Source organism: Eupeodes corollae, chromosome 1 (assembly GCF_945859685.1).
Source record: "Eupeodes corollae chromosome 1, idEupCoro1.1, whole genome shotgun sequence".
In the NCBI taxonomy this organism is placed as follows: Eukaryota; Metazoa; Arthropoda; class Insecta; order Diptera; family Syrphidae; genus Eupeodes; species Eupeodes corollae.
In genome coordinates, this window is record NC_079147.1 from 249,378,172 (window position 1) to 249,390,201 (window position 12,030).

Genomic DNA, 12,030 nt, shown 5'->3' on the forward strand with positions numbered 1-12,030 from the left:
TTTCGTTTGTAACCGTAATTTTTTTGTAATTTACAATGTTTGCCAGTGATTCTCAATAGTATGTTTAAATAGAAGATTTGAGAGAGGCTTTGATCACACTTGAATAGTTATTTCTATTTTGAATAGTATTTACAACTATTTGTGTTGGAATGGCGCTATCTTTTGCCAAACATTGTCTCTGAGCCAGAGATGTTGACATTTCCAATTCCCGATATAATAAGTCAATTGTTATATTTTCTTTTTGGCTTTTGGGACCTCATTTTGTTGCATCATTTAGCCTGATTGTAAGCCATAGGAATTTAAAGCAAGTACAAGTACGGTTACTGTTTATTACGAGGACAAATCCTTCGAGAGAAATTTGTGTCTCGAAAAGTGCTTTCCCAAATTACTGTTCGCCTTCAGGATAAAAACTGAATAGGCCACCTGTGTGTTCCTGAAACACACAGGAGTGATTAGGAGTTTTAATTCACTAAGCTCAGGATATCAATGAGCTGTAGTAACAAATTATATTTATTTATTATTTATTGATAAAATAAAAATGTTGCCAAGTTTAACATGGATCCGTCTACCCTCTGCCATCCTGTTCGGGTGTTTCGACTATGCTTGTAGTATACTTTTGAAAATCAACACTTAATGACTTGAACAATTAACAACATTTATAAATCTAGGATTTTTTTCTCTAAACTTACAAATGGCCTAGTAGGAATATAAACAATCAGAATTGTCATTTTGCAGTGAGCAGCATCTTAATGAGACTTTTGAGATTTCATTGTACTGAAAAATCACTATTTTGGTAGAGCCTATTTGTCTTTATATCCGAATCCGTTGCCAAAAATGTTCAAATGCATAATCATTTTTGAGACCGGCCATGCCCGAAAAAATTATACGAAGCTGGACTGATTTGATGGCGTAATTTTTAAACTTTAAATGCCATGTCTAAAAAGGTTGAAAAGCTTTTTCGATAATTTAAGGCATGGTCACAGAACATGAAGAGATTTTTAAACGCAACGGATCCGTTCATTACACCAAACAATTGTTCTCTAGAGACGACAATACTCATGAAATAATTTGTCGCATTAGAATTTAAAGAATGGCTTAGATTTCTATCCATTTCCCTTGTTGACGATGATGATGCTCTATTTAGATGTTGAAGATATATATTTTCATCAACTTTTGAGATAACATTCAAAATATATCTCGCCAATTATCTATGTTAAACTCAGTCAGTTCAAGAAAAACATTATGCAACCGGGCAAGTTGAGTCCATTCTATAAATGGCAATGCTCCTGTCCTCGTGAAAGATGTGTGAAGATTCGAACTCGGTTTACTCATCACTCTTGTTAGAAAACCTGCATGCAATTTCAAATCTTCAACATAAATCGTTGCAATTCCAGGCTCAACATGAATTGCATAGGTTAGAATCGAATTAGGCAACCGAAAAAATCTTTCGAAAAAAGGCGTTGTATCACCTCAAATTCTTGGTTTGACGAAAAACTTGAATACCGTAAGACAAGCAAGTTTTAATAGTTGCTTGGAAAACTTGGTATTTAGATCCTAAATTTATCTTTTTATTTCAGAAGGAAGTTGGCCACATTATGTTAAGAGCTTCTTTACGCTTATGCTGAACATGTTTATTGAAGCTACCGTCAGCAGACATTAACACTCCAAGATATTTGAATTGAATTCATATACATACTTTCCTTTCGTCTTTCAACCTTCTACAACTCCGTGTCTCAAATATCATTATCTTTGTTTTCTCTGAGTTTATTTTAAGGTCCCAGATATTGCAGTACGTTTGGACCTTATTGATTTGTAGCTGGAGAGTGTATTGGAATTGTTCTCTTTTGTTTAGTAAAATTCTATCTCTCTTAACAAAACACTCTTTAAAAATGTAATTGTAGAGCCTTAACAAATATTTTTTTTTAATTTAAAATCATTTATAATATATACATACATAATTTTTCGCATTTTCTAAATGTCTAACAAAAAATTATTTTAAAACTCGTCAAATACTAAAAGTATTTGAAAAAAAATTATATTTTGTATGCTGCAAAACAATTCTCTTCGAGATTCCTAGCAAATCTCATGTGTTTGTCTAATCGTAAACAAAAATTTGAATACTTATTCCTTTTTTAACCAAAATCCATGTCATTTTCGAAGTGATTAACCCAAAAGCTTCCCAAGAATACCAAAAAATTGGCAGAATTTATTTAACCACTTGTGGTTGCAAAATATACTTTTCGAGTAAAATAAGAAAAAATGTATCGCCTTCACCATATTTTTACTTTAAATTGCTTTTAAGACATAACCTTGCTAAACATTTGCAATAAGTTCCTAAACTTTCTTCAAGTACTAAATTCTTTAAATACATTTGTTTAATTTTCACCTCTAAGGCCTCTTAAGGACAACTATGAGACCAAACGGAGAACAACTACACTTTAAAAATTCATTATCTGAAAATATGTCATAGAATTACTCATAAACGACTCATAAATTGAAATATATGTATTTGCTTTAAATTATATTAGGGTACTTGTTCGAAAATAAGGTTTCAAAATCAGTTTATTTTAGATCAATGACTCCATATTCCATATCAAACTTCCTGAATAATTTCACTTCTATTTTCTAACTCCCAATCCATTATATACACGGCCATTGAACTTTTATACATATTTTTGTAATGCTTCGTCGCGTCGCGTTGCCACCATAAATAATTAACCCAAATCCATATCATTATGAATAAGTATATAGTTGTGCTAAATTTATAAGTGTGAAGCCTAAACATTTTTCACCAAACTTAGCAATAGTGGGTAGACTTATACTGCCTATACCTAATCTGCATCCGTTTCACGAACGTGATTTTTTCAATCCTATAAACCTAATGCAAATAATATCGAAACTTCGTCGTGCCAATTAATCAAGAAGAAAAAATAAGAAATATAAATCCGTAACTTAAGACATAATAATAATAAATATTAATTATTATTTCTATTATTTTTAAACAATCGCGAATAACAACAATAACATAAATAATTATGAACTCATTTCAATTCTTGTGGTGTTCGCTTATTCATTCTGCAAAATAGTCACACACCTCATTTTTGTTATTTTGTAATCAAAAACATTGCACACGATTATTAAAAAAAAAACACAAGTTTATAACGAACAATCTGAAGTAGTTAAGCATTATTATTGTTGTTGTTCTCTTCTGCAGTAGGTTTTCATACTTTACTTACATCAAGGTCATTTGTATCTGAAACTCTATAGAGACAAAGAATAAAATCTATCTATAGTTTGTAGCTACTTCAACCAAAAACCCACTCTTCTGTATTTGAAAAGAAAAAAAGAACAAATTCAAACAACAACAACGCACGAAAGCTGAAGTGTATCTAATTGCATTTTAGTGCAAAACCAACTCTCTACATCACGTGTAATCATGTACAAATAGCGATACAGATACAAAAGATAGGTGACAACAACAATAACGAGACTAAGAACCCATTTCCCACGCGCAAAAAAAAAAAACAATAATTTACGACACAAGCTTAAGGTAGGTACACAAGTTAACGTAGTTGGGTGACATTTTCGAGACAGTCAAACCAGGATGAGTGAATTGTTTAACCAAAAATTTCATCAACACGAAATTATCATATTTAAAGATCTAAACTAGTTCGTTAAGTTTGGACAAATTCAAACGATTTTTTCGCTCTAATAACGACGTTAATTCAATGGTGATTCCGGGCGTATACTTACTTTTTAATTATGAATTTATAGAAATATTAGGGAGATTATGAAAGAATGTACTTGAAAAAATGGTTTTGAAAGCATTTGATAATAATTCAATGTGTTTTAATAAAAGATATTTGACTAAACTCCAACAAAAAAGGGTGTTTTTTTTTAAACAGGCAAACATATTTTTTCTAATAAAACAACAAGTTCAATGAAGTAACCAAAATGTTGGCTTAACTATTTCAATACATTTCATGGCATTGAATATTATATAGCTTATAACTTCGAGTAATGTTCTTAATGAGCGCCATCCTAAACATCCAATTTTACAAATGATTGATAAAATTATTTAATTATTGGGTGCTTTGTTTTTTTAAGCTGCATGAGACAGTCGTAAGATATAAGTTGACAGTTCAAAATGTCAAACTTATTGACTTTTATTGTGTTGAGTATGTTAAGACAATTTATCATGAATAATAATTTCCATTTGAAAAATTTAAATCTGTTCGCGAAGTTCAAAGAACAATTCCTTAATTTTCGTTTTTTAGTGTTTATTTCTTCGTCTATAGGGAAAACTAACAATATATGGAGCGAAGATAATCCTCTAGCTATTAACGAAATACCATTACATACTTATATTTTAAATCACTGAATTGAACTTTTTCGTGCGACTTGAAGTCTCTTAAATATTTTTTATAGGGCTCTGTTAGATCATTGTTTAATGCCAACAAAATAGCAGTTTTTGAAGAATAAGAGGCCAATACTCAAGCCAAGATTAATGCTGTTGGGTTAAATTTATTAGAAAATGAATTGAATACAAGTTTTTGAGATCTCGAATTTTGAAAAATAATGTGATATTTTTTAAAAATTCAAAAAGAAGGGCATCGGTTGATTGGGTAAATCTTGCATACTTTTTTTTTTTTTATAATTTGCAGGCACTCAAGTTGTTATTAGTACCCTTTATATGTTTATATTTAAACACAGTGCGAGCATTAGGAAAATAGGGAAGGATTACAAAGGAGATACCAGTGCACATTGGTCTTAAAGTTCTGAACATCAAAGTGGGAGGGAAAAACAGAGTTGGCTAAAGCATTCCACATTCTCGATGTGCGATTTAAGAAAGAATCTCTATACTTGACAGTACGCCCGAAATTGAGCTCAAGGGTAAACTGATGAGCATTCCTGGAAGTGCGAGTATTACGGCTGAATCGTTTAAGGGGTGGAATGCAACTGGCTAGTTCAACAGAACATTGTTTGTAAAAATATCTATAAAATAACGGAAGGCATGAAACATTGCGGCGGTGTTCTAGCGAATGTAATATTGAACTATAATGTTTCAATTATAGTTCTATCGCCTACCATTTTTAAAGCCCTTTTTTGTATTCTATCCAAGAGATTTAAACTTGTTTTGGGGGCACCTGCCCAGATATGCGAATTATATTCAAGCTTTGGACGGATGAAGGCTTTGTAAATTACAGCCAGATCAGAAGGGTTGACAAATTTCTTGCACCGTCGGAGAAATCCTAAGCACCTGGCAGCATTTTTGGCAATATCAAATATATGATCGTTCCATAAAAGGTGGTCTGTGATACACATACCAAGTACTGACAGTTGATTAGTTTCTTGGATGCAAGTGCCACTCATAGATATTGGCATCCGGGGTGTGTTACGCTTTAACGACAGGGGACAGCATTGAGTTTTCGAAGCATTAAATTCTACTCGGTTTTTGATTCCCCATTGTACAATGCTGTCAAGATCAGAATTTAATGAGCTTATCATACGCTGCCGTTGAAGTTCCACATCCGAAGGACAAGGATGTGAATCTATAAACGAGTATGAGAAGCTGAGGGTACTGTCGTCGGCGAAACAGGTTAATGGATTAAAAGTGGCAGACATAAGATCATTTATGAATATAAGAAAGAGTGTCGGAGACAAAACGGAGCCCTGGGGAACACCAGCATTTATTTTAAGAATTTCAGACTTGTAACCATCCAATACAACTTGTATTGAACGGTTAGAAAGGTAATTTCTAATCCAACGAAGAAGAGATTCATCAATACCAAAAGCACGCATTTTCGATAAGAGAGCTTGGTGCCAAACTCTATCAAATGCTTTTGAAATATCAAGTGCAATAATCTTACTTTCTCCAAAACGATGTAAAGATTTGTTCCACTGTTCGGTGCGATGGACCATGAGATCACCAGTGGACCTATTGCTACAAAAACCATACTGTCGGTCATTAAGAAGCTTCCGTTCTTCAGGAGGACTCATGACACTTTCCGGTAGCGTCGAATTAACAGCAAACTGTGCTGCAAGCAAATTGGCTTTATCAATCGAGCTTACATAGGGAGTGTCATTGTGGACGAGCGTTGGAACCGAGGATGACGTGGTGTTTCGTACGTTTTTTACAAATGACCAGAAATTTTTACTACCTTTGGGACATTGTAGTATTTTTTGCCTTAATTTCTGATCATGCAAAAATTTGGTTCGACGAATATGACCATTACATGTCTTTCTTACTGGTTCTCTAGGGATCTTGCATACTGTCTAACTATCTTAATCAGTTCTACGCCCCTGATAGTAAATATCATAATAGAGACATAAATATCAGTAGGTATTAAAACCCTTGGGGCTATAATAATAAGGCTATGGTGCTCGTAGATTCAATTAATTCCCTGATACCAATCCGTTAGTTTTAATTTTCTTCGGGACCAATATAGTTCAATTAAGTTATCTATCTCTGTATGACTATGACTCTAGCTCGACCAAAAAATTGTCAAATGGTATATTAAAATATACTTGCTACTATGTAAACCTGCGTCATTAATCGCCTTCATGATTCGGCTGTCGTCTTAGTGGAATTTTAAAAAAGATGAATGTGATAAAGGTGAATATAATTTGACAGTGAGTTATCGGAAGTTCTGTACCTGTAAATTTCCTTCCTTTCCGTACGTTGAGTTTCTCCGTCAGCCCCCGGCCTTTATTAAGGGTGATTTTCTAGCTATTATCTTTTTGGCAACACTAGTTTAAACAGCTGACGCACGTTTCGTGTTTTTATTCACTGTCTAACACCTTCAGTTTGGTTATAATTTAACCATGAATCGTCTTACAAACAATGCTTGCAAATTATTGAATTTTAATATCAAAATGCTTGCTCTGTTAAGAAAGTTCATTGTGCGCTTCTTCCATTTTATGGTCAGTTTAATCGACCCACTGAAGCGGCTATTCGGGCTATTGTGATTAAATTTTGGACCAAATTTACATTGTTGGACATTTAACCAGCTGTATGGGCCAGTGTTAGTTATGACCATCAATTATCAATTCGTCACCGTTCGCAGCAATTGGGCCTTTGTTACTTAACTACGTGGAAAATTTTGTGGAAGGATTTAGGTGTGATGCCTTTCAAAATATAGCTGGTGCAAGAATTAAAGCCGATCCACCTACTGCAACGGAAAATTTTTGGTGAATGGGCTCTTGGAAAGTTGGCCAAAGATCCATTCTTTACCGAAAAATTGCGTTCAGCAACGAAGCTCAATTTTTTCGCAATGGGTACGTAAATAAGTAGAATTGTCGATTTTTGGTTGACTTTCAGCCAGAAAGATTGCAAGAGCTACCAATGCATGAAGAAAAATTTGGTGCAGTTTATGGGCTGGTTGGACCGTACTTCTTTAAAAATGATGCGAATCGCAACGTATCATAATGGTGAGCGCTACCGTGAGATAATATCCAACTTTTTTTTGCCCAAAATACAAGAGCTTGACTTGCATGACATGTGGTTTCAGCAATACGGTGCCACATGCCACACAGCACACGCATCAATGGACTTATTGAGAGGCGAGTTCGGTGAGCATTTTATTTCACGTTTGGGACCGGTCGTCGTGGCCGCCTAGATCGTGCGATTTAAGGCCTTAAGACTGTTTTTTGTGAGGCTATGTTAAAGCTCATGTCTATACAGATAAGCCTGCTTCAATTGACGCATTGGAAGACAACATTGAAAAGCATTTATTCGTGAGATACCGGCCGAAATGTTGGAAAGAGTATGCTAAAATTGAACTAAGCGGATTTACAATTTAAGGTGCAGTCAAGGTCATCATTTGCATGAAATAATCTTTAAAAATTAAATTATATGGACTGTTCTATCGATTCAAATAAAGATTTCATGCAATTTTCTCAATTGTATGTGTTTTCTTTTTGAAAAACTATACCATAGCTTTTTAAAAAACAACCTTTATAATCGTATACTTCGATTGCTTTGTAACCAAAGGAAAATGTTTCTCCTTTTTCAATGCTTAACTTTCTATTGTCTCCTAGTAATTATCTTCGTTTCAACGATTAGTATAGTTTTTTCTACTTAAGAATATTTACATAAAACTCAATCTTACCTAACAAAATCGATTTTTCGGTTCTCAAATAAAAAACAAATAGTTAAATGGATATTGATCCTCCTTCAATCTTTAATAATAAAACTTCTAATGAAAATCTAACGATACCTTACTACTTTTCATAATAGTTGTAATAGATTCATTCTTCAAGAATTCTCTTTAATCAGAGCTATTGAAAATAAGTGTTCTTAATGATGATTTCACTTCTGGCCTTGATGGTTTTTCTGCCAAATTCCTTACAAAAATATTGCTCTCTTCTTTCAAACGCTCCAAAATACAAATTTGTATGTATCCTTATCTCAAGGCTTAATAAGACAGGGCAAAAAGCTGAGATGAAAAACTATCGATCAATTGCTAAACTGTATGTATAATACAAAAGTGTTTGAAAGTAATTTAAATGAACTTTTCAGTTTTCATGCAAGTCTCTGGTCAATCCAGCACAGGGCAGACGGTTTCTTAAATACGGACAACCAAGAAAACGTTTCATTCACTCTATAAGAGCCTAAAAGGATATGAATGGAGTTAATATGGTCTCCATTAACTTCAGAAAAGCATTTTACAAAATGTATCATAATTTTATAGGTGTTAAACTTTCCTCTTTACGATTTGAATCAATTTTTTCTGAAATACGTTATTTCTTACCTTGAGAATCGTGAATAAAATATTAAGACTTGTGGTGTTCCCCAAAGTAGTCATTTAGATCCTCTGCTCTTTATCCTTACAATTAACGAAAATCTCTTACGCTGACTATACGAAAAGATGGCCTTAAGAATTTTTTAACTTTCACTAGACTCGAGCGCTTTGCATGACGTTTGTCCGACCTTTACTTCAATTTGAGTCTCAGGTTTGAACGTCATACTTAGATTAAAGACATATCATGAAAAGAAAGCACCCAAAGAAGACTCTTTCGTATTGCACTTCAATAATTTCGCAGGGAAATCCATTGATCTTTTGATATCGTGACCGCCTCCAACTGTTTAATCTGAACTCATAAAAGAAACGTTGGGAAACTGATGACATTCATCTGCTACTCTATTAAAGTTGACTGCTTCTCATTTATAATTTGATTTCTTTCCATACATAAACCGCACCTCCTATCCAATCTCTGCCTCAACTCTAAAGTTGGTTAGTTTAATTACAAACTCCTTTAACCTACTCCTCTTAGAGTTATAATTTTTTATTTTAACTAAGCTTTGAAGTTACCCTCATAGCCTACATTGAGCGGAATAAATGGGTGTTAAGCCCCACTAAAATAAAAATTACCCCGGTATAAGTGGGTTCAACTGTTTCTTAAGTATTAAGTCTAAATTATCTGCATTGAAATAAATTGACACATTTAAGCTAATTCCAAGAAAAAGATTGTTATTTCTTTTAGAGGTATAACGTATAGAAAATCCAATTAGTACAACAAATTTTCAAGTGCACCCTTTTTACTATCTACGTGCTACATAATAATATTACTAATTATATTGCTTTACAGTTTTTTTTAACAACAAGTAAGTTACTTTCTCTTGCTCAAGAACTCAAGCATTGTCTCTAAGGTTTCTATACAAAATTCTCTAAGAGTTTGAGTGTGAAAAGATCGATTCTTGTTTTGTTTTGTACACGAACGCGCAATTAATTAATTTTCACTTTAACTTATTTCGTAGAAAACCATCGTATTCAAATATTCTCGGTATAATAAACTTGGGCGCTAAAGTAAATAAATGTGTGCCTATACCTTTACCTTTATATACGTTACCTTTAAGGTTGTTTATGTTTGATTATGCAGAAGACGTTTTAATTAGCCCTTTTTTTCTTAGAAAACTAGCCTCGAACGTAAACAATAATCTTAGCTCACTTGAAGGATCAATGCAACGTAATTTCTTTAAGTCATCTTAATTGTTTCCAAGAATTGAGTGTTTATGTTTTTCAAGAGCCTTAGTTTCAAATGCGTAAAAATTTTACGAAATAGGACTTAAATCTTGAGCTTAATATACACAGATGAAATAACAAAGTTCATAAAATGTCTTAGAACTTGTCGGATATTTTGTTTGGAAACTGACACTTTAAGTTAGTTCTTCAAAACAAGCTGTTTTTTTTCAATTTATGTTGATACTAAAATAAAGCTGCTAGGGTTGTTTGTTTCTAATACTTTCTTTAAAATTCTAGTCTACAAACAAATCCAAAGATTATGCGAAATACATTTCAAAAATACAGGAACTCAAAAATTATAAGACCATAAGCCTGAGAGGCTACAGAGGTTACACTATTGTAGCACTTTCACCATAGCTGTCATTTTTAAGGCATTGGTTGTTGTTTCCTATTTGTTTAGTTTGTAACCTTGAATTATTTATTATGTATTTACTAAGTTTGTACCTTCCGTTCGTTTATTTATTTATTTTTCTTTTCTTCTCTTTTTAGAGCAACAAAAACGTCGACGATTTCATCCCTTAAGAAATCTGCGTCGAATGTTTCGACGTCGCACCCTAACCAGTGTCGACTTGTCATCCCCTTCTGTTGTGGATACAAATCAATTGTCTGCATCATCACCATCATCACCGTTGCAACATCAGCAACAACAACAACACCAGCAACAACAAAACCAGAATAGTTTGACCAAAAATCCACCCACCGTTGTTGGAAATACCTTATCCGTACCTGCGCATCACGGCTATGCCGGGACATCAGCCTCGTCAACATCATTGCCCACATCACCCCTATCGCTGTCACCGTCACCATCGGTAATAGCTGTTGGCAGTCAAAGTTGTGCCACCAACAAAGCTGCATCATCGTCGTCGCCAAATAATAATAGTTACAATATTAATTACATGCAACATCATCATCATCATCACACGTCGTCGTCGTCGTCATCCGACGTCAACGTCAACGTTAGCAGTGCAATGTCACTTTCTACGTCATTACATCATCAGCTACAGCATCATCAGCAACAATATTCCACAAGTACTTCGACGGCAACTACAACAACAGGTCGGATCCTGGGAACATGCGGTGGCATCGGTGTACTGCCAGGAGCTTTCAATGGACGGACTTCGTTGTCGGGCGGATTTTTTGCCAGTAAGGATAAAATAGCAAATAGTACAGTGGGCCTGATGGCACGCGATACAAAGCTAAAAAGCACCGGAACAGACTCAAGCAATGATCTCGAGAGCAATCGTGAGATGACTGATAGCCAAAGGAGCCTAAGCGAAGGACGATTAGTCGATAGGTGAGTCCTTGTTTTTGTGTGTATTAAAGTTTTGTGTGTGCTTAAATCTGTTCAACAGTATGATTGAAAAGAAAGTGAATAAGTGATAAATGGCGCCCGGTTGAAAACCTTTAGTGTTTTTCTTAAGTGCACTTGTAAAGTGTCAACAATTAAGTCCCGATACCAAAAATTTAAAAAAATGAATTTTTATTGTTTCAGTTTTTCAAAGTTAAATTATGACAAAGCTTCTTCTGTGTTATTAAATAGCTAGAGCAGTAGGGCCATTTTAACATATTGTCAGTTGGATTTCATATGACAAAGTGACATTCACTTATTTCAATTAGAAAAAAAGTATATAACGAAAATTAATCTTTGATTCCTTTTTTGAAGTTTACAAGTGTCAGAAAAGGTTTCTTAAAACAAAATGACAATCATTTAATAAAAGTATTCTGTTAGTTTCAATCTGCTTCAATTCAAGAATCATTACTTCATTTACTTGATTTCGTTAATTTGAAAAGGAAAGCGTGGCAGTAGGTGTAAATTATGTCAGTTTATAAAGGGTTTTTCAATTGGCGCGGGTAGATTTCGGTGGCACCTTGGCGGCCATTTTGTTTTGATGACATCTTTCAAATCTTTTGTTTATTATTCAGTTGCTTATGCCAAATTATCATGGCAAGTTACACAATTGAACATCACGTTCAAATGATAAAACTTTGCTTACAAAATAAGTGT

General features: G+C 33.8%; 1 protein-coding gene across 3 annotated transcripts in view; it reads left to right on the plus strand.

Moving 5' to 3' along the window:
• Nucleotides 1-12,030, plus strand: part of LOC129942836 (serine-rich adhesin for platelets) — a 236,411-nt gene that overhangs the window by 172,253 nt on the left and 52,128 nt on the right. For all 3 annotated transcript variants that reach the window (XM_056051925.1, XM_056051926.1, XM_056051927.1), the window contains one exon: nucleotides 10,515-11,319. In XM_056051925.1, the coding sequence (XP_055907900.1) occupies nucleotides 10,515-11,319 (805 nt within the window). The remainder of the gene's footprint in view (nucleotides 1-10,514; nucleotides 11,320-12,030) is intronic.